Here is a 24,678-nt window from a genome sequence, read left to right as displayed (position 1 = left end):
CTGTATACACAGAAGGTGGAATGAAGTTCCGTCGTCGTCACCATCTAAGTAGTATGTAAGTAGTTCATGATCTCTCATTGTTGCACCACACAAATAACTATGGCATGAGGACACTGGATAATGCATAGAAGCTTCTGTACATTGGACCCTAGGATTCCATGCATACTCTATCACTACATCGGACTCCAGCCTAACTTATCAAATGGAGCATCTAAGAATACAAAAGATATCCAAAGCAGCTGTTGATGAACTGTTTGGACACTGCGAGTAATGCATACTTCAACATACATACACATGCTACCCAAGTCTGCAGGTTCCGCTGTTGCATTTGACTAAACGGCACCTGCTCAAGGTCTTTGAAACATGGCAAGGCCAGTCGTGATCAGAGCACTGTTCTGTATAGTTGTGAGTGCGTTATGACAGAGAATGTGAATTTCAGAAGCAGGCAAATTGTTGGTATTTGTATGGTGGGTGCTTCCATCACCTAGGTAATGGAAGTGGTCAGTGATTCCAGAGGCAATGTATTGAAAATTAAACCACATTTGGGAAAAACATCACCCACTAAGAGACAATGCAGACAAAACCATCTGGTAAGTGATGTTGATGGAAGGTCATTTAAGAGACTGATGCAGCTGCAAAAGTTACTGTAGAGCTGAATGTTACACTCACAAACTCTGTCAGCATGAAAATACGAAGGGGGCTCCATAAGCAGGGAATTGCAGGGCCAGCTAGGATTCCAAAACTACTCATCACTAATGCAAGTGCCCATAACAGGTAAACTTGGTACAGAAGCCATAAACCTACACTGTGGAGCAACAAAAGAAAGTCATCTGCAAGATGAACATCACCAGTGATCTCCCATGTCTCCTGACTTCACACACTGTGACTTTTGATCTGTGGGTTATGTAAAAAAAAACTACGTTTTTACCCCCACTATGCCTGACACTCTTGGAAGTCTGCAACATCTTACTGTTGAAGCTGTGAATTCAGTAACAAGAGACCAGTTGCTTTGTGTGAGGCAGGAAATGAACCTTTGTTTTACATTTGACGTCTAGCACATGCTGCTCGCACTGAATGCATAAAAATTTGAACTTTTCTCTTTCCAGGGATGTTGGAACTGTGTTTCTATCTTTCATAATTTGGAAGCAATGAATGTTTGAAATCTGTTCCTTCTTTCAGAATAGCCCTGTATATGAAAGATTCTCTCAAGAACATGCTTCAAACTGCTGTCACTCCCATTTAATAATGGTGGAACTTGGCACAATGATGCATCACGTTTCAAACCAACCACTGGTCATTATTGATTTTAGGCATGGCACTGGCATGACTCTGCACTCGGCAGAGTACTGAAATGATTAAAAAACCAAAGCCTGAATTTTAATGTTCAGCTGCAAAATAAGTTTTCAATACTGATCCATATTTATATCTCTTACTAGTATGTAACTGAAAACCTCACATTTGGTTTTGTTCAAGTAATGAATCCTAGGTGATAATTTCTCATGGACACATTACACTTCAAACTCTAAATCATGCTATTCACAGATAACGACTTCACAAGGTCAGCAAACATGCCACAGGGAGCCACCATTAAGCAACAAAATAATATAGCAATACAACGCCCTTCTTCATCTTTCATTACACAACTTTGCAGCTAATTGCTTCTGAAGCAAAATCAGTGATTTGAATAAAACCTTCAAACATTTCATTTCATAAATATTCAGCTCAATTCCACCTACAGGCATTCTGAATTCCTTGACTTCTGAAAAACAATTTTTGTGAGCATTCCCAATTTTTGGGACAAGTCCCCATTCGATTTACAGTCCTTATGAGATTTTAAAAATAGCAGCAACACACACGATGTTTAGCAGTCATTTGTCTAAAGAAACCAAAACATGATGAAATACTTCAGTTTATCTATTGCTGCACTTGTCATTTCTCTGCCTAACAAAAAATTATCCTGTCATATTTTCACTACATGTGTTGGAGAGTTTTACAGAGACATTGTTTCATCAGTTTCTAAAAAAGCAAGCTGGGACCGATTCCCTTTGCTAAATGACATTAGTCAGAATAATTTCCTAAGTAATCTGAACCATTTCAAGTAACTAGTTTTGCTAAAGCTCAGTTCGACTAACAGTAATTATTTCCCATTCCAGTCATATTGTTGACATGTAAAGAGATTTATTTACTGCAGTTAGGAAAATAACCCATAGAAATTCTTAAAGTTTTCATGTAGCTAATTTACAAAACATGGTAGGAACATATTCACTTTCTGGGTAACTAACACTTATGTATGGTACTGTTTATTTAACTATTTTTCCAGTTTTCCATCATCAAGAACACTTATTAGTCAAAACCCTTACTGCACAAGCTCAGATTGTGTTAAGGATGGGAAAGGAGATCGGCCATACCATTTCAAAGAAACCATCCCAGCATGTGCCTGGAGTGATTTATGGAAACCACAGACAATCTATATCTGGATGGCCAGTTGTGGGTTTGAACCATCATCCGGCCGAATGCGAGTCCAGTGTGTTAAGAAGCACTGCACCATCTCACTCGATAGCCATTTTTGCAAAGCTATTTAAGCACTGGGCCATTTTGGAAGTCAGTCTAATCTGAGATTTCAAATGTGGAACCCATGTCAGTCTAAACAGCAATAATGTAATAGTGCAATGATGTGTTGTGAATAAAATGACTGACAATTAACAAAGACTGCTGGTTAACTAAAATATAAAAGTGCCACTGGTATTGTTCATCAAAGTGAGACTGTTGTAGATTGGATAGGTTATAATGCAGAATGACTATGGTATGAATAGAAGGTGCAGTATGTGCACACCTAGTACTGGTAAGTGAGACTTAATTACGTAATTAACACACTGACTGGCCATAACCACTTCAGTGAGGCAGTCTGGGGTCTGTTATTTATGGAAGTAAAACCTGTGAAACCAAACAGTGTGTGTGTGTGTGTGTGTGTGTGTGTGTGAGAGAGAGAGAGAGAGAGAGAGAGAGAGAGAGAGAGAGAGAGATAATCACCCACGTTTACAGCCAATTTTTCGTTATGGTCGCTGCCACTGAGGAACTAGAAGCTGATTTATGACTGGTATGTCACAAGTTCCACAAGAATTTTACCACTGTCAACCCTTTTTCTTGCCAATGAAGAACGTTCCATTAGCAACAAAATTTCAGTTTCTCTCTCTGTGGGATAGGAATGTGGTTTAAGTGAGCACACCATATGATGACTGTAGGAGGCACAGCACAGAGAGAGAGAGAGAATAGAATTTGCTGGGTGGCTACATAGGACAGATCCCGCCCTTGATTCTTCCACAGCACATAGCAGAGAGTTGGGGAGGGTGAGACATAAGGGACGACCAAGGAATCTCTCAAACCTTAGGTAGGCAGATGAATATAACTATGTGAGAAGTTGCAAAGATGTTCTTGATTTATGTGCATGGTAACATGCACACAGTGCCCTCAAGGAGGATGGGCTAAGCAGTACCAGTCCAAGGTGATACTGGGTAATAATAGGAGTTCTTTGCAACAACTGTTGAAAATATCAAACTTTTTTATTTTGTAACTGGATGCTAGCAATGAAATGAAAACATAGCAGTTAATGTATAGTGTTAAAACATGTTCAAATGGCATAAACACAACCAATCCACATAGTGGAACTTATCAAATTAGAAGCCTGCAAACCCTATAACCATTGTCAAATGAGGTTGGTTGACTTGAATACGATACTGTGCCTGTTTTACTCCTTGGAGGAGAGGAACAGTATACACGAATTGTTTAATCACAATGGTGTCCCAAGAATACCTAGGCAAAATATTTCACTGCTTCCCAGTCAAAAATACTGAACGAAGAAATTTACCAAGCACACACTCCGAAGATAGTGAACAATTTGACAGGAAAAGTTAATCAAATTGCTCTGGCTTATTTTTTTGTATTGAACATCTTGAAAAGCAATTAGTAGAATGATCTCCCTCACCTCTCTAATGTCCTCAGAACTGATGTCCTTTGCAGACTTGATTAATTTAAACTGGATGTTCAAGCAGTCATCAAGTTAAGAGAATTCTTTTCCTATGCCTACCCTCTGGATTATTACCTTTGTCTGCTTATTATGACAGAATTGGAATATCCAATTATCAGTAAAAAAACTCAATAACTGACACTCGTAAACCTGGAAATATTTGAAGGAAAACAGCTATCGGCCTGTCACATTCTCTAACTTAATAGCTGTATAATCAATGTAGGCTATCCAGTCACCAGCATAGTATAAATACACTGAGGTGACAAAAGTCATGGGATAATGATATGCACATGCACATATACAGGCAGTGGTAGTATCGTGTACACAAGGTATAAATGGGCACCGCATTGCCTGAGCTATCATTTGCACTCAGGTTATTCATGTGAAAGGTTTCTGAATTAATTATGGTCGCATGATGGGAATTAAGAACCTTGAATGTGGAATGGTAGTTGGAGCTACATGCACGAGACATTCCATTATGGAAATCGTTATCGAATTCAATATTCCAAGGACCGCAGTGTCAGGAGGGTGCCAAGAATACAAAATTTCAGGCATTGGCCCTCACCACGGACAATGCAGCAGCATTTGCCTAGGATTGTCAGTGTTAACAGACAAGCTATAGCTGCAGAAATCAATGTGGGACCTACAACAAACGTATCTGTTAGGACAGTGCAGCAAAATTTGGTGTTAGTGGTCTATCGCTGCAGACAACTGACAAGTGCCTTTGCTAACAGCACGTCACCTGCAGCACTTCTGTGCTCTTGACCCTATAAGCTTCACCCCAGATGAATGGAAAATCATGTCCTAGTCAGATGAGTCCTGATTTCAATAGGTAAGAGTTGATGGTAGGGTTTGCCATGGATCCCCGTTGTACAAGGCACAGTGCAAACTGATGGTGGCTGTATTTACATGGAAGGAAAATGGTCCTCTGGTCCAGCTGAACCAATCATTACTGGAAATCTTTATGTACAGCTACTTGAGAGACCATTTGCACCCATCCATGGACTTCTTGTTCCCAAACGATGGGACTTTTATGGATGACAATTTGCAATGTCACTGGACTACAGTTTTTCACGATTGATTTGAAAAAGTTCTTGAATGATTTGGCCACCCGACACAATCAAACATTTATGGGACATAATAGAGAGCTCAGTTCCTGCACAAAATCCTGCACCAGCAACACTTTCACAATTATGAATGGGTATAGAGGTAGCATGGCTTAATATTTCTGCAGGCGACTTCAAACGACATGCTGATTCCACGCCATGTTGAATTGCTGCATTACGCTGGATAAGAAGAGGTATCCCATGACTTGTCACCTCAGTGTACAATCCCTCTAATGAAATGTAATATCTATAGTATAGAGAACACATTAAAGATTACATAACTTGGTTTGGGGAGGGGGGAATTATTTATCAGATGTATCCTCTGTATCAGTGGTTCTCAACCTTCTGAGCCAATTACCCTGACCACAATCATATAGCAACCAGTATCCTCAACAGTCTAGTAACCAACTGAAGTTTAGAGGGGGGGGGGGGGGTGAATTGAACAATCCTATTTTTAAATTGCAAGACAATACACAATATACCATTAACATTTAATAGAACACTCATTTCTGGAGGTGTTATACTCAAATAAGAAATTATGAAGGCCAATGAGATGGTTGGTACTGCTTATTTCTAACAATCTTTATATTGGGTTTGGTATCAGCAAATGCACATCGGACATCGGGTTCCAAATTCAGTCAGTTCCCTGCTTTTGTTTTCATTTCCATCATAGTTCCAAATCCACTTACATACCTGAAGTTTTGAGAAAGGGAATCTTTATTCTTATGGCTTTTTCTGATAATAGGAGGTACTTATCACCAGCCTTTCTCTAAAATTTACTAGTTCTGTGTTAGAGAAATTTATTCTCCGAGTGTTTCCATCACACAGCCCAAAAATTTCTCCTTTGGGTTGAATTTCATTGCCTGAAAATGTTCTTAAAACTATGGCATTTACTTCTCTTTTCTCAGGTTCAAGAATAAAGTTTACTGATAGAAGTACAATTAAATGCAGTTTTATTTCATGTGTGAATGTGCATTTTCACTGTTGGTATCAAGCATCACTATACTGTTATATAGATTTATGTGCTGCTGTCATTTAATTGCACATGGCTATAATCTGAAAGTCATGTTCATCACAGATGTTGAAATTTCACTAAGTACTACATGGCAAAGGAAAGGATATCAGTATTGCATTTACATCCAGCGGGATTCTCCAACTGGATGTTGTTGAGTATTGCTAGTGGGATGCGAGCCAGTGACAAGTGACTATCGCACCAAGCTGCTATGCAGAATGCAGCATTATAAATCACAACATCCCATAAACAGCTCTCTCTTCAAAGATCCTGGTGACTATTGCCACCATTCCTAGTGTGATAGTCCGAAGTGGAACTGCAAGGAAACCGAACTTTTAGACCTCTACAGATAAAAGCAGGTGTGAGACCCTAAGGCCAATAATTATCACAAAAACGAAATAATTATTGACAAAGGGACCTGCCTGATTTTGGCTTAGTAAACTGATGACAATCTGTGCTGTATTTTGGATATCCTGGATAGGTACTGCAAAATCAAAGCAATCTCCAGTGTCACGAAGTGCAATGTTATTGCAGCTGCGCACTGTGTCCATTGTGCATAGTTAAGATTCAAACAACATTCAATACATATTTTCAAAATGTCCATTCTTGCCACCAAACAGTCCCATGAAAATATTTCTGCTGTACATTCTATTTTTAACACTGGTGTTACCCACTGACAACAGCCTCTTCTCTTTTAAATGACTAAAGCATAATAAATGTGGCACTTGCAATCTTGACACGATTCACGGACCTTCGCACCTCTCAGTGGTGCAGCAGTGACAAAACTGGGAGCACAAACACACCCCACTACTTCTGAAGCTCCAATAATGGGAGTAATGTGCGTGGCGTAGCATGGAAGCACCTTAACATATTTTGTTATTTTTTTGCATCCTTTGAAATTATATGTAAGGCTGGCAAATTTACCACCTCTGGTGTGAGAAATATAGTTTCTACATGATCATAAAAAGTAATTTCGGTATGTTAGTTACATTTTGTACACAGCAACATATAATGTAAAGTGCACCACCTGAAAAGTAGCAGCATTCCTAATATACATTGATCAATTCATGAGGTGCTTAAAGAGACACGAATGTCATTATCTTTACGTCTTTAAAAACTGACGGTGGAAAAGGAGTCAGGAATTCCGTGAGAATTACTACAGAAGCTTTGGAAGTACTTTTAAGAGCTGGATGAGGTATGCATTTTGGGGGAAAAAACACACACACACACACACACACACACACACACACACACACACACACACACACACACAATTTATGCATCTCTAAGAGTAGCAATCACACTTTGCATTCATAATTCACAGCAAATTCCTCAAACAGGCAGTTTTACTGAATTTTTAAATATTGTGATTAAAAAGAACAAAAAGAATGCCAATTCATTGACAAGCTGAGATGTGAGACTATAGAACGGGAAAGTATTAATATTTTTTACCAAATGTTTTCCCAGCAATTATTGAAGAGCACTGCTTAGCAAAAAGTTGTGAGAATACAAAATATGAGTTAATTATTTATGGAGCCCAACAAACTACTTCAGCAAATGATGTGGAATCATTTCATTCACAAAGAACCTCTTAAATAGCAAAGCAGATAATTAAATTCCCAGTTTTCTCCTTTCCTAGAATCAACTCTTGATGCATGCATTCTTTGCAGGGCAGGGCAAAAATGTTTACTACAAAGAATTTTGGCAATAAATATGAGTAATGAGTAGGGCATGTTAAGCTTTACAAGAGAAGTGCTGTCACAAGCTATACATCTAGATCAGGTGTGTCCAGGAGGTAACTTGACGAGACCACCTACCATGATAAAGGATATGGCAGTGCTATTTGGCGCAAAATGTGCACCACCTTTTGAAGCATGACAAGATTTATATTTGTTGTACATTCAATCGCAAGCAAAGTCACTCACTGCACTGTGATGATTCTCAATATCTTTCTTTTTATGTTAATGACCATACTGTACAAAAGTTCAGATTTTTACAGGCTTTTCTTCATTGTACCACCACTACCTCTCAAGACTACAACTACGATTATGGCCCTATTTGAAAACTTAGACCTTTGTGTCCAACTTTTATTCTGCAGTGAAAAAGCCAGATAAAGCACATGCTAAACACAGTTCTATCTTTACTGTGTGACTGTCAGATGGCTTTTATGATTACTGCTCAGTGGAAAAAATAATCTTACCAACTTAGACCTTATTAATTCCACTTCTTATGTGCAATACTAAATGAAAGGCTGGGCTGTAAATTCGTGACATCTTACCCAAAATTTCACTCACCTGCCATGTTTCTTGTCTCTCAATCCTGAGTAAGTTGATAAGGCATTGAAATCTTAGGCAGCAACAATGTATTCACTTCCTATGTCTGTCGACTTGGTTGGCAAAGTAACTGCTGGCTACCAAAGGAAGAACGAAGAGTAGCTGAGTCAATGACGCACCCCACAAAACAAGTGCCTCATTGCAGCTAGTTGTCATTGCTGACTGCAGGCACATTTCACATAATAATGTTAACACACTCACTGTGTCTCTGCCACTTCACTTCATACATGAAAGCCCATAGTTGACAATTTTAGAATTATTAAGTAACCTTCCCAAAAATTATTAGTGTAAGGAAGTTGACTTTTTAAAACAATTTGCTTTCATGATAATCCTGAATGAACCCTTTCTGTTCTCTCCCCCCTCCCCACTCAGAGATATTTCCTTTTACAGCTCTGGAGGTAATTGCTATGTTTTGTTTATTAGATGCACTTCTTGTGATACATGGCTGCCTGCACAAAGGCAACAATGTTCACCCCATCCCCCTGCTGCTGCCACTGCAATCTATCACAGAGTAATTTAGTCTAAGTATACACTCACTCATGCTTTTTTTATGTTCACTTAGACCTGCTTTTCAAGACTTCTTAAACTCTATTCATCTTCCAAATCTTTGTCTGACAACTATAATTTCATTCACAAATCTCAGTGGGGCAAACCCAGGCATGAAAAAAATGCAGGCGTGGGAAAGGAACCATATTAACTGCTAATTTGCGCAAGTCCGCATTCAACTGTCCTGGAAACCTGAGACACGTCGTAACACCAGACATCGTTAAGGAGACAAGGTGATTCAGATCATCATAAGTTGGTTCTGCCAGTTCCTTAACAACGTTCATTACTTTTAACCATAAAAATAAATGTTATGTATGAAGCTTTTCCAGAAAATTTAAAGAGAGTAAACGCCGAACTTTCACACTTCCTTAAGAAAGAACAATAGTAACTAATACACAGCATAATTATATGAATAAGAGGCAAAATTTCTAATATTGAACACAAGTGTGGCATTGTCTTACTAGGCCCTATTCTTCCAGCTGTTCCAATGTTGTGATTATTTGCACATTTTTATGGGAAGCTCAGGGTCCAAAACCTGTAAGTATGATTATGTAATCAGCATACAACAAGGTGAAGTTTGATTATTGGAAGTGCTACAACTTCTGCAACCAAAAGAAATTTAAGTACCATGAGAATCTTACCACAGTGGCACTCTTCATAGAAGTAACATGTTCAGTCAGTTTCTGAAGCAAGTTATGTGAATTCAAACCTAAGAACCATAACTGCGGTAGCAGAAAGGACAATGAATCTCTTAATCTTTTGCATAAAGTCAGGAAACAGACAGACAAAAATTGAGGTCCAAACAACAAACTGCTATACATATCTCCATTTCCCTAGGTCCATCTTTCTCAAATTATATCTTTTGCCTGAACTTTGGAGAACATATGTTAAACTATTTCCTGAAGTTAAAGAGTATCTATACAAAACATAAGCTGTATCACTCCAACAATTCATTGGACTATATACACCTGTAGGTCACATGCTAAAATTGCAGTTCTTTGTCTCCTCCTCTATCAGACAGCACATTGTAACAGGAACTTACTTTCTATTCTTTCAACCGACTGCATAATTGTTTTATTTCCACTAATGGCCTTTAAACACTTTCATCTGTTAATAGAGAATGTTTAATTAAACTGTATTAAACATTTCACAGGTAGATTGAAATAATCTTTATTAAATCACAAGGCCCACGAGAAAGATAGCTTCTTACAGAAATATTTATTTGTATTACAAGATGAGTGTATAAATTGATACAAAAGTCATAAAATAACTGCAGATTATAAAAAGGTTCTGTAGAAATCTTTACAAAAAGCTGGAATGTCAAATTCACCAGCTGCTTTAATTACATTATGTACAGCCAAAAAATAGAACAATGTCCCACTACTTTTCATCTTCAATTTCTTCCTCTTGTTCATCATCAAATTCAACATCTTCATCTGCAGTAGCTTCCTGATATTGTTGGTACTCCGACACCAAGTCATTCATATTCGACTCTGCTTCAGTAAACTCCATTTCATCCATCCCCTCTCCAGTATACCAATGAAGGAAAGCTTTACGGCGAAACATAGCAGTAAACTGCTCAGATATGCGCTTGAAGAGCTCCTGAATAGCAGTAGAATTTCCAATGAACGTAGCAGACATTTTGAGCCCACGGGGTGGAATGTCACACACTGCAGTTTTAACATTATTTGGGATCCATTCGACAAAGTAGTTGCTGTTTTTGTTTTGGATGTTTAGCATCTGCTCATCCACTTCTTTCATGGACATTCTACCTCTGAAGATAGCTGCAACAGTCAAGTATCGACCATGGCGAGGATCACAAGCTGCCATCATGTTCTTAGCATCGAACATCTGTTGCGTAAGCTCTGGAACAGTGAGGGCTCTATACTGCTGACTGCCACGAGCCGTCAGTGGGGCAAACCCAGGCATGAAAAAATGCAGGCGTGGGAAAGGAACCATATTAACCGCTAATTTGCGCAAGTCCGCATTCAACTGTCCTGGAAACCTGAGACACGTCGTAACACCAGACATCGTTAAGGAGACAAGGTGATTCAGATCACCGTAAGTTGGTTCTGCCAGCTTCAGTGTTCGAAAGCAGATGTCATACAGGGCTTCGTTGTCAATACAGTATGTTTCATCAGTATTTTCCACTAACTGATGTACCGACAACGTGGCATTGTATGGTTCCACAACTGTATCAGAAACCTGAAACATTTACCAACAATAGATATAACTATATTAAATGCCAATTAACACATCTACATCAATGCAAAACAAACCACCTCAGTGTAAGGCAAGAGGTATTTCTACACAAAAAGGTTCACAATAAGCTACAAGTAGAAAGTAGCTCAACTATGTGTCTTGTCACCCAATGAAGCACAGTTCTTACCCCTCATTACAACTGGGGCCAATGTGACCCTGTAAGTTCAATGAAAGAGTGCCTACCTTGTTATCAAAGGCAACTTTTCTTCAAAATATGTATCCAATGTTGTTTATTACAATTTTATATTTACTACACATTAAAATTTATTCATGATATTTTGTACTATGTACCACTGGGGCCAATATGACCCCAACTTGCATTCATTTGTTTCTTGAAAGTATTACTTATGCAAATAAAATCATTGTTACATTTAACTACGATGTATGTTTTATGTTTCTTCATTAAAATGCAATTCGTATATCTGGTGTAAATTACTTGGTGTCTGCCTGTCTTATGTTCGTTCATTAAAATGCAGCTAGTATATCTGCCTACAGACATCAAATAATTTACACCAGATATACTAGCTGCATTTTAATGAATGAACATAATATATACATTGTAGTTTAATATACCACTTTAGAAATTGTGGTAACGATCATGGATAGAATGTATGTCATTCTGAAGTATGACAGATAATGAGAACCCACGCAAAGGATATCGTTCAGTAATTCCAATTTAGAGTGATTTTGAGGGATGTGCAGGCACTCCTTTGTAGTCAATTCTTGGGAGTGGTGGGAGGATAACAGGTGTGTGTGTGTGTGTGTGTGTGTGTGTGTGTGTGTGTGTGTGTGTGTGTGTGTGAAGATACCACAAAGGAAATTGTTTGCAGACTAGGTTTGGGTAGTAGTGCGTGTCTGAAGGCCCTGTTGAGCATACTGGGCATCCAGGTACTGTTGGTGGTACGTGGGTATAATATGGACAGGGGTGTGGATGTAACCCTCAGAGGTGGAGGTCAATGTCCAGGAAAGTGGCACAATCAAACAAGGGAGGTCCTGAGGCTGTGGAGAGAGAAGGATAGACTGTCTCAGCTCTAAGTCCAGATCATGAAGATATCCAGTAGTCTGACTCAGACAAGAGGTTTGGGGAGGCTAGCGAGGTTTCTTCTAGAGGCCCAAAGTTGCCATGCAGATGCCAATGGCTGTGCCACAGATTTGTTTATAAACCTCCCTCTCAAACAATGTAGTTGGGAAGAAGTGTGAGGGATGAGATTGTGGGTTTAGGGTCCGAAGGTTGTAGGAAGAGAATGATTGCTGCTAGCAAAGCTAAGGGCATGAGGGATGTTTGTGTATAGAGAAGTGGCATCAACGGTGATTAATATGGATCTCTGATGTAAAGGGATGGGGATGGAGGAGTCAGTGAAAGAAGTTGTTACACAATCTTAAGTTGGCATTTATGCACATAAAAAGACTAAATAATGCAACTACACAGAAACAGTGAAGACACAAAGAAACTCACATGCAGATGGTAAAATATTAAATTCACATATTAACTAATCAGAGGGTAATTAACTTCAAAGACCCATTCCTGTGCAACAGTTTTAACATAAATTGTCTTCATAATGGGATTTACAAACCACAATGTATAATAATGAATTTAAACTTATGCAACAACAAAACCAAAGTCATTATGCAAAAAAGTACTGACAGTGCATTTTTACTTGGCCCCTATGATCGTCTGCATCAGCCGACTTTGTGCTGCTCCGTAACATTTACTCACAACTAAGCTTACTAGAAGTAGCTACGGAAGTATTGTGCACCATAACAATAAGCAGCTTCTGTGAATGTATTGTTGATCCACATGTGGTGGTGTGTGTAGTGACTTAATGTAATAAGGTTGTGCACAAGTTTATAATATTTTTGCCTTTTAAGTTGGTACACCTATTGCTATCAGTTTATTTATCCATTATCATTTTTATTTGTAGTTCACTGTTGCTCTTAGAGTTCACATATTGCCATTTGGAGATAGTGTTGGAGCTGTGGACCCTAGAAAATGGCGTGCCAAGTGGAGAAATCTTAACATCTCCGACATTCAACTGTTTGACATCAATCTAACGATGACAGCAGTGGAGACAAGACAAACATTTGTGCTGTGTATGGGGATGCCACTGGACAGCACAGCAAGGAAACAATTTTCTCATTCTGAGGAGAACCATTTTGACATCAGTAACTTCCAAATTCAGGAAGACCTTCAAGGTTTGATGTAGATAATTTAAATGCATTAATCCACAATGATCCACATCAGTGCACCTGATAACTAGCATATGCAAAAAACTGATCATTCTACCTCCATGCAATAGCTGATTGGTTGATTTAAAAGGGGAGGGGGGGACCAATCTGCGAGGTCATCGGTCCCTTGTTCCCAGCAGAACCATTATTACCAAGGGAAGGAAGAAAACAAAAAGGTATGGCACAATAACAGGAGAAAGGAAAAACTATAACGACAGAAAGACAAGAAAGACAACAAACACTACAATGAACAAAACAGAACAAGAAAACCACAGAAACAGGAAGAAGAGATTAAAAACAAGAAAGCAGATTACCATGGCTGGCTGACCATGAGAATAAAAAAAGGAGCAGCCCGCCACTCTGCAACACATTAAAACCTCCACTCTAAAAATCCTAGCGTGAAGGACACACACGGACAAAGGACATGCACTAAAACTCAGATCCAATGATAAAACTCACCCTCACAAATAAAACATAAAACTAAAGTTCCTGTTGATGCACTGCCGCCCAACACCGAAGGTAGGGTGCTGGGAAAGTTAAAAGGCCGCTGCAGAGTGGCTGAAAGTGGGCAGTCCAGCAAGAGGTGGACAACTGTTATTTGGGAGCCACAGCGACACAAAGGTGGGTCCTCACGATGGAGGAGGTAACCATGTGCGAGCCACGTATGGCTAATGTGACAACTGATTCCCTGCAAGAAGCCCGCAGGGAAGACTGCCACACATTCGCAATCTCCTTAATGACACGAAGTTTGTTGTGCATACTGTTATGCCACTCCATCTCCCAAAGCACAAAACCTTGCAGCGTAAGACAGAAGGCAGGTCAGTTTCAGAGATTCCTATCTCCAGGAGCAGTTTCAGCATAGCCTGTTTGGCCTGCCTGTCAGCAGTTCATTGCCTGGGCTTCCAACGTGCCCTGGTGGCAACACAAACACTACTGAATGACAGGATCGTTCCAATAAACTCCTGTATGTTTACTACCTAACTGACAGCAAGGGTAGCACTGGTCGATAGCTTTTAAGCCGCTCAGGGAGTCAGAACAGAGAAGAAATGACTCATCAGAACAGGGACATATGCACTGAAGTGCACGAGATATGGTCACAAGCTCAGCCGTGAATAGACTGCAGCCAGCGTGCAATGAATGCTGTTCAATATGGCCTCTGTGGACATAGGTGAAGCCAACATTACCATCAGCCATCGAGCCGTCTGTGTAAGCAACTTCAGAGCCCCGGAACACATCAATAATCGGGAGGAAGTGACAGCCGAGAGCAGCGGGATTAACAGAGTCCTTAGGGCCACGCGAAAGGTCCAGACGAAGCTTTGGCCAAGGTGTACACCATCGAGGTGTACGTGAATGGACCTCGAGTGCAGGTGGTAAAGGGAAGGAACCCAGTTCAGAGGGAAGGGGTTGCACGCGAACTGCAATTGTGAGCCCTGACCTGAGCCGCTGATGCGGGAGATGAACTGCAGCGGGTGGGGAGAGAGAGTAATTTGGATGCTCAGAACTACAAATGTTTTCAACTTAACAGGCAAGCAGTTGTGCACGTCGTATCCGCAATGGAGGGACTCTAGTATCCACCAGGACACTGGTCACTGGACCCTTTCTAAAAGCTCCCGTCACTAGGCTACCTTCACAGTGGTGCATTGGGTAGAGTAAACGCAATGCTGAGGGCACTGCCGAACTGTAAACTGACTCCCATAGTCAATGCGGGATTGAACAAGGGCTCTGTAGAGCTGCAGCAGAGTAGAGCGATCTGCACCCCAGTTGGTGCTGCTCAGGCAGCGGTGGGCACTGAGGTACTGCCAGCACTTCCACTTAAGCTGACGAAGGTGAGGTACGTCAATCGGGTGTCAAAAAGCAGTCCAAAGAATCAATATGTCTCCACTACAGTGACTGGATCGTCATTAAGATAAAGTTCCGGTTCCAGACGAACGGTACAACGCCAACAGACGTTTGCGACACAAAACTTCACAGCTGGAAACTGGAAGCCATGGGCTAGAGCCCACGACTGTCTTGTGAATGGTTCCTTGTAGGTGCCGCTCAGGAACACTAGTACTGGAGGAACAATACGAAATGCAGAAGTCATCCGCATACAAAGAAGGGGAGACTGACCCTATTGTAACCCCCAGGCCCACAGGGGGATGTAACAGTTGCATGCAATGAATTCAAAAATTGGGTGTATGCATTTCTCATAATCTAAGCCGAAATCCCAAAATTCAGTAAGTGGCATCGCTGCTTGCTTGCCATCAATCAGCTTGTTAACACCTATGATTCCTACCCTGTACTGTTACTGGTGATGAGAAATGGGTTCCTGGTGGAACAGCGACAGTTTTGTTTACTAAGAATTTCTTCCCTGAGGTGGAACCATTGTTGCTGACATGTATCATTTACCACTGAGACTTCTTTCACACACAATCCAAAAGTAACAGCCAGGAAGACTGTGTGAAGTTATGCTATTCCATGACAATCCTACCTGCTTCCTGCCAGGCTGACAAAAAACGCTGTACAGGAGAACAGTCTGAATTCATTCTGCATGCACCTTATTAACCCGATCTTGTGCCTTCAAATTTTCACCCCGTCCACACTATCAACCAACAATCACGGAAGTTCCTTCCCAAATGAAAATTTCACCCTCTCCACACTATCAAACGACATTCAAGGAAGTTCCTTTCCAAATGAAAATGCTCTGGACAGTTTGACAAGCTGCCACAAAACTATGTGATTTCTAGTCACTGAATCGACACATTACCCCAGCATTGGTAGACTGCTGCAAATAGTGAAGGAGAATACACTATTGATGACCAAAGATTGTCACATGTATCTGTCGTGTGTATTTAACCTATGGAAAAATGCTATGAACTTGTGCACCAAACCATTATTCACAGAAGTGATTGAAGAGGCTGTACCTGGAATAATCCGTATCACTTCACTTCAGGCAGGGTGGGTCACCGTCAGTCTCTGATGTTAAGGGATATGCCATGTAAAGTAGGACACACGATTTAAAAAGTTTAAAATTTAGTACTTCTCATACGTTGCTTGAAAAGGCTGGACCTTTTCCTGTATGGCAACAATGTCTGTTGCTCATTATTGCGTTCCTCCATAATTTGTAGCCATTTATATATGGCCATACATTTTTCATGTGATGGCAGTGGAATTATTGGAGCTTTTGAACCTTGATTTCAACTAATTGGCAAGTAAGAATTAGCATATCATTATTACTGTTACATACCCTAATGTATTGCATAAGTAGTATAAAATTGAAGTAGTTAAATTTCAGGTCAGGATAAATGACATAATACAACAGCATGAACTTTCATTAAATTAAGAGGAATGTTACAGCTAACTTCATCTTGTTCAGTATTTTACTTGTTTGTGTGTAAGCGTAACTAATATCACTTCGAAAAATTTTCCAATTTGAACCAATATTGTGAAAATAGAAAATTAAACATGCAACATCAGCCACGTAATTGGACTCTTTTTCTTAATGTTAAAAGAACAGAAAGTTGGAGCATCTAGAGCAGCTAGAAAAAGTCAAAAGAAGCATTAAAAAAGTTTCTGCAATAGAGTCAACTTAAAACTGACATATTAGAAGAAAGAAGAGCTGAAACTGGGGAGAGAGTTAGAAAACATAGCGCAATGTGAGATGCAGAATCAGCAACATAGTCAAGATCGTTTTTCACATAGTGCTCTAGGTAAAGCCACGGCTCGAGCTGATCGTTGCTTGCCATCGTCACAATGTAAAATTGTAGTTGTTCTTGATCTGTTCAGGACTTGTGTGGAAATTCATCAGATGGAAAGTCTGAAAGACCCAGTCATGGCAGTAGTACACAAAATTGAGACCTCAGTTCTGAAAGTAGATACTTGGTAACTAGTTTCTACAGTCGTGACGTCAGTTGCCAATCACCAAGCAGGAAGGACATAATAGTGATTAGAGAAAATAATGAAAAAAAGACAGTTCACATTCACCACTTAGTTATGTCCATGAAGGAAACATATGAGGTATTCAAACAGGAACACCCTGAAGTTCAAACTGGGAAAGATTGCAGAGGTACAGCCACGACATGTTCAAGTAAGCAGCAAACTATCTCATAATGTATGTTTGTGTAAATATCACAAAAATTTCATAAATACTATCAGCAGCCTTCATAGAAAACATGATAATATTCCAGCTTACGGCAACATATTGTTATCAGCCATCATAAGCAACCTATCCAGTGAGCTTTGTTGACTGAATGAAAGTGAATTGTCAAAATGGTAGAGATTTCAAAGAAGTTTATAAAACTGATGAGCTGGAAATTGTGAATTTATCTTGGTATATTTGGAAGATGAAACAAAACAATTCTAACATTATTGAAGTCAAAGAAGAAGACTCTACAGCTCATACAGTGAAATACAAAATTTACATAATTCCACAGTTCCTTGTTCATCGCTATACAAAAGAACTCAGCTTGCATCTTATTATCAGCAAAAGGAAATGGTTCTCAGCCAAGATTATAATGAGTTTGCATTGCTGCATATTGACTGCTGAAAATTACATTTCTGTTTATCAAGATGAGATGCAAAGTGCATATTGAGCACAAGCACAAGTTAGTAATTTCACTGTGTTACCGTGGCATTCAGTTTCTTGTCGAAGTGAAAATTCATAGTTGATGATGCATTAACTTTTGCTCAGGCAGCTGCAAGTACCACAACTATGCAGGTTTGTCGTATGTCCACTAATGAAATTCAAGAAATCACTGAAACTTAAATCTGGCACAAATATTTTCTTTAGCATAATCAGCACGAAACATAAAAATCATTCACTGCTTTTGCTACAAGAAAGGAGTACTACAAACATATCTGCTGTCTTCAAAGAATTTCCCTGCTGTAGATCACACTGAAGGAACTAGAGAAAGGGTGAAAATTGGAGACAGGTAAAAAGTAAAACATGATGGTAAATTCTATGCTGGAGAAGTACATGCAATTTTTGGAAATTCTTACTAATCAGTGAAATGGAGCATGCTGGTCATTATTGGAAATGGTGTGCAAAATGTGATGAAAATCTGTTCACAAAGGACAAAATTATAAAGGAAATTGATCCACCTGATGTCAATGCAAGTGATTTTCAGTCCTCATTGAATTAACACTATTTTCCCAGATGTCATGCTCTTATAATTTTTCATAATGGTTAAAAAGTGAAATGTTAAGTTTATCTTATTTGGCAAATAACATTTTTATTTCTCTGCTTGCATGAAGTTTTTCTGACAATAAGTAGCAAGTAACAAGTCACATAACATTTAGTCACATGCTCTTTTCAATATATTACAGTGTTTCACATGGTATAAATATTTTTTTAAATCTGCTACTGTCTTGAGTGCCAAACTCATATGCATTTTCTGTGATGAAAACTAGATCCAGACTTAATAGTTTGAGGACACTTTTGATCTGAAATGAATATTAGCAACAGGATGTCCCAAATTTGTAACATGAGTCACAATATAAATTACATTCTTGTTCTTTAATTGTAATGCTCTTTCCTGCTTAAGTTTTCTTTCTGTTGATTAGTACCATGTAGTACTATTTTCTCTGTAAAGGACAGCTTCCACCTCTAAGTTGGACAGGTTTTATTTTACAAAATTTGTCTTTAACTTTCAAGGGTACTGTATGTCTTAACTGTAGTTGTTTCTAACTAATTTCCTTGTTACAATGTTTATTTCTATTGTCTTTGTTGCAGTTATTTCTTTTCACCTTCATCGATACAGATATTTCTTACACTTTGTTGTGATGATGATTGCTTTGTGGGGCGCTTAACTGCACCGTTATCAGCAACCGAACAAATTCCCAACTTTTGCTCATCGCAATCTCGTCGCATTCATGAATGATGTTGAAATGATGATGACAACACAAACACACACTCAGGCACCTCGAGGCAGGTAAAAATCCCTGACCCCACCACGAAACAACCCAGAACCCTGTGCTTGAGAAGAGAAAACGCGACTGCGAGCTGTGGACACACTTTGCAGTAGTTTCTTGTCAGTTTCTTTGTTGTGGTTGTTCACTACAGGTTTCTGTATTATTGTTTAGTGCGAATTTGTTTCCTAGAGAGGCTTCTAAGAAATCAGACAATCCAGTGAGTTCTGTGTTTTCGTGAGGATTTGCAAGCTGACAATTGCAGTGTGTTGTGAAAAGGACTGAAAAGCCTTCTGACTGGGGCCACAGGAGAGTTAAGTGTGCTGAATATTTCCTTATCCATAAAAAATGATATATAAGGAAAAAACACTTTGTTCAGGTTGGGAATAAGTGTTCTCATCTGAAGACTTTTTCAAACTGATGTTTCCAGTGACGATTTTTTGTGTTCTGAAAGTTTTGACAGAATAACAACAATGATAGTATCTGAACAAGGTGAAGCCACCCATGGTGCAGATGAAGCAGATTTTGCATCAATAAAGGGTGAATTAAATACCCTGAATCAGTCAACTACAGAGCTAAGTGTTAGGCCTGTTAAGAAACCAGGGTCAGTGAAGTCGAGTCATAAGCTCTATGCATCAAGAAGGCGCATAGAAATTACTAAATCTAAGAAATTCCATCTTCAGAAGAAAATTAACCAAAGCACTCTTGCACCTCTAGCTAGGAATGTTTTACAAATATCAATTCATCTGTTTAATATTGCGCATCATACAGTAAAAAGGTGCAAGTTTTAATTATTATTCCGGAGACTTTTCAAATAAAACACTTTTGAACCACATTACCCGAGTACTGAAGTACATGGTAGATAAATTTAGAAATGTGAGGTCTGTAAGGAGAGTCTTTGGAAGACCAGATCCCTATTATGGTCATCATGTAGAAGCAGCTAAAGTTCAAATAGTTCAGTCAATTTATCTGGAAGATAAATAGGACTGTTTTTGCCAGAGAGCCAACAAAAAGAGACACTATAACAGTTGAGGGTCAAAAAGTTGTGTAAGTTAAGACGTATGTGACTTGCAGTATTAAAGAAACTTTTGCAATTTATAAGAGCAAATATAAAACTTCACATATTGGAAAAATCAAAATTTTATGCACTACGACCTAAGTGGGTAGTTCCACACCCACCTAGAGATGTCTGTTTATGTGTGTACTGCACAAATTTTGAAATTTCTGTGGTGACAAACTAGATACTTATTTGTTTCAATATATGGTGTGGTGACTGCCCTGGAAAAGGAACACTGTCTGTAAAGACACTTGGCCTGGAATACGTAGCAGATATCTCTGCAGAAATTACATATGCAGCATGGGAGGAAAATAAACTAATTAAGAAAACTGTTGGCTTTGACAGTTTCATTGATGAACTTCGTAACTGGTCATGAAAGCAGTAACATACCAGCATCTGAAGAAATTGCAACAACACATTACACAAGTGAAATAGTGTGTACAGGCTGAAGAACAATGTTTAGGTAATCTTGCTGAGAACTGGTCTGTAATTCTCCCACAACAAGTACAAGGGTATCATTGGAGTAATGACCAGCTTTCAAATTTTGCAGGAATGAAATATTTTCAAAACAAAACTGCAACTGGTACAGTTATAAGTGATGACACAGTTCATGACTCAGCACATGCTCTGTTATCAATGCATAAAATTCTTCAACTGAAAACGGAGGCAGAGAAGGTCATTGTTATTTCTGATGATGCTCTTAGTCATTTTAAAAATTGTTACCAGCTGTTAGAATTGAGTAAGTTGCTTGTGCCAACTGACTGGGTATACAATGCTACTGATCATGGGAATGGACCTTGTGATGTAGGCGGCCTGCTGAAGCACCATGCTCCAAAACAATCTTTGCAGACCAAATAAAGATGCGACTCAGATTGCTGAGGATTTTACGAGAGTCGTGAAATCTTACACACCCACATGAGAGTATGAGTGTGACAAGTGGATTGCAGAGATTATAGGCACCAGTTACGAGTTAAATGAAATTGTAGCGAGCCTTATGCTACCACATGGACCAACTGCTGGGTATAGGTTTCTAGCTGAAGGACAGCAACAATGCCATCAGAGCTCACTTCCTGTTTACAATGTCTTGAACACTAAGTGTTCCAGTCCCTACTGGTTTAACAAAGTCATCACTCGATATTAAAGGATACTGAAGCAGTGGAACATTTTTAGTACGTTGACTGGCTAACTTCAGTACAAAACAGATTGCACAGAAGTTGTAGAAATGGAAACCCTTAACTCTTCACATTTCATGTACATTTTGGAACAATTTAAAATGCTTGAAAAAAAATGGGTCTCTTACTCATCTTTCAAAATTAAAATTGTGTTGAATATGGCTAGGCTATGATTAGTATGAGACTTGTGTAATAGGCCTAATGTAGTGATAAAGCAGATTTTACACATGGCAAAAATTTCAATTTTTCATAAAAACCTGTTCAACTTAATAGTGGAAGCTCTCATTAACTGAGAATTTGGTACTACAATGTACTAATCAACAGAAATAGTGTCGAACTTTTCTGGACTGGCATTTTTGAAAAACTTATTCTCTAAATTATAAAAAATCGAAAGGCGACAGTAAAAACTTTGACTCTTTGGAATCAAAGGAAATTATCTTTCAACTAAAAAAAAAACAATATATCTAGAATTGTTCCACATATACAGCATTTTAAAATTTTTCCAAAATTCAAATCTCCCAAATGGTATGTGCAGTGTCAACTTTTCAGGGCTGTATCTCTGAGCAGATGTTTTTTTGGAGGAAAAAAAAAAATACACGTTCCTTACTTAGTCCACTTTAAAATACGCTAAATCTAGTAACTTCCACGTCTGTGACAGTAACATTTTTTCCTGGACTGCCTGAATTGTAATGGACTATGGTACCTGGTCCTGGAAGCAAATAATTATCTTGTCACTTCTGCAACGCAGTGCCAGGTACACATTGATTCGGTTTATAAGCTGTAAGTTGGCTACACTGGGAGGATGTTGTGGGGCTTGTCTCAAGCCAATGTGCTAATGAAAACATCCACTCCCAGCAACCAACACTCATTGAAAGCGTGATTAGTAATACACTTTTTTCTTGCGGGTTCAACATGTAACAAAGGAATGGTTTATTTAAACATTACAGAATCTGATATAAAGCTCGGCACAGTCCTAAAAATATTTAGCATGAGCACATTAAGACTAGCATATAGTAAAACTGTACAAAGATAATTAAATACTAAATGCCTTCACGAGAACTAAATTTAAAAAGGGGCAATTTTAAAAAGTGCTCAGCATTCAAGGCGAAAAGTATTAGTTACCTGCAATGCCCAATATGCTGCGAGAAACCATTCTATGGTGCCCAAGCTAACATCCAACTCTCTATATTACCTCAGCCGAAAAGCATTTCTACAGAACGCATATATTGCATTCGACACTCATTTACGATTACGAGAAGTATTTACACATTTCGTAAATAAGAATTATTTAATTAGAAACAAGTCAACTAATATTGTATTTCACATGTAATTAGCATATTTGAATCTCCTCTACCCACGTGATAGCCCTTCACAACAAAGGGTAAGAGCCATTGTTTATACTTCCACAATTTGAAACTCAATAAAAATTTGCTAGCACACCTGTTTCCTGCATATTAATACAATGCTTACATAACAGCGCAATTACACCACAATGCCAGCTATATCTTAGCAATTATTCACTGTAACAGGACCTAATAATTAGTATTAAAATAGAAAAAAATTCAAATTTTTAATAAACTCACCTTCGGTGAAGGCACAACTGAGTAAGTATTCATAATTCTATCGGGGTATTCTTCACGAATTTTTGAAATAAGCAATGTGCCCATGCCTGAACCGGTGCCACCACCCAACGAATGTGTAAGCTGAAAGCCTTGCAGGCAGTCACAGCTTTCGGCTTCTTTCCGTACCACGTCAAGTACTGAATCTACAAGTTCGGCACCTTCTGTGTAATGGCCTTTCGCCCAGTTATTTCCAGCTCCACTTTGTCCGAAAACAAAATTGTCTGGTCGAAAAAGCTGGCCAAAGGGTCCTGAACGTACAGAATCCATTGTCCCTGGCTCCAAGTCAACCAAAATCGCACGTGGGACATATTTCCCACCAGATGCAAGGTTGTAGTATACATCAGCTCGTTCCAGTTGTAAATCTGAATCCCCATGGTATGAACCCGTTGGGTCAATGCCATGTTCATCCGATATGATCTCCCAGAACTGAAAAATTTGAACATTACCACATGACACCGATGGACTAGTTCGTAATTGTTTGAAACAAAAAAAGTAAGCATGTGAAAGCAATTACGCTCTTAACAATGACAAAATCTATATTTTTGATTAACTAAAGTTATCTGTCACACGTTGGTTCCAACTCCTAATTGTAGGAATCATCTACAAACTAATTAACTGTTCACTGGAAACTAATTTGCACAGAAACTATACGATACCTTAGCTCCAATTTGGTTGCCGCATTGCCCGGCCTGAATATGAACAATTTCCCTCATATTGAATAATTTGCAACTCAAAATCACACAACGTTTTATCTCACCAGTAACACCTGGCAAACAAAGATTTCGAATGCGGGATAGGGTCAACCGTCAACATGGTTCAAAGTGGTGCAGTGTTGCCAACAGCGAAACAAATCTTGCCCGCTTGATGGAAGTCGATTGTCACGGAAAACACGTCGGAACAGTCACAACGCATTTCAAATGGCACGCGTCGCGCAGACCGACTACGAAAAACGACGTTGAAGTCACAGTTTCACGGACAGATAGTTTTGTCACTGATGTTATTGGGGGATTGGTGTCTAGTCTGCTAGTACCAGAAGTGAAACTGTTGCTTCTGCGCTCACACAATTTATAGTAGTGGATTCTGCGCTATTAACTTTCGCATTTACTAAACTTTTTATTACTTGTTCCTGAAACTCTGATAAAATCTTAAAACTATATTAATCACAAACGATATGATACTACCTCACTTCTGCATTCAGTACTATGCTAAGGGTGGTGCTGCTGTGCTGACATTCCACTGTCAATGTCATTCCTTGTCAATGTGGGGCACCATATCAAGGCCACACATGTCACACAGTACAAGATAGATGTGATGCACATCAGCATCATACACGTGTCAATCAGAGAAGTCGACAGTTCCAGAACACTGTCTGAATACAGGACATTGCACGATTGATGAAAAGAGGAAAGTTTTATCCACAGCATTATCTTTC

General features: G+C 39.1%; 1 protein-coding gene across 1 annotated transcript; it reads right to left on the bottom strand.

The window, feature by feature from the left end:
• Positions 1-10,175: 10,175 nt before the first annotated feature.
• LOC124589017 (tubulin beta-1 chain-like) lies at positions 10,176-24,069 on the bottom strand. The gene is made up of 3 exons (XM_047131517.1): positions 23,903-24,069; positions 23,208-23,672; positions 10,176-11,226 (listed from the first exon to the last, which is right to left on the bottom strand). Exons 1-3 carry the CDS (start codon positions 23,957-23,959, stop codon positions 10,402-10,404), a joined length of 1,347 nt encoding a protein of 448 aa, XP_046987473.1. The 5' UTR covers positions 23,960-24,069; the 3' UTR covers positions 10,176-10,401.
• Positions 24,070-24,678: the final 609 nt, after the last annotated feature.

This window comes from Schistocerca americana, chromosome 2 (genome assembly GCF_021461395.2).
Source record: "Schistocerca americana isolate TAMUIC-IGC-003095 chromosome 2, iqSchAmer2.1, whole genome shotgun sequence".
In the NCBI taxonomy this organism is placed as follows: Eukaryota; Metazoa; Arthropoda; class Insecta; order Orthoptera; family Acrididae; genus Schistocerca; species Schistocerca americana.
This window is presented reverse-complemented; position numbering and strand designations above follow the sequence as displayed.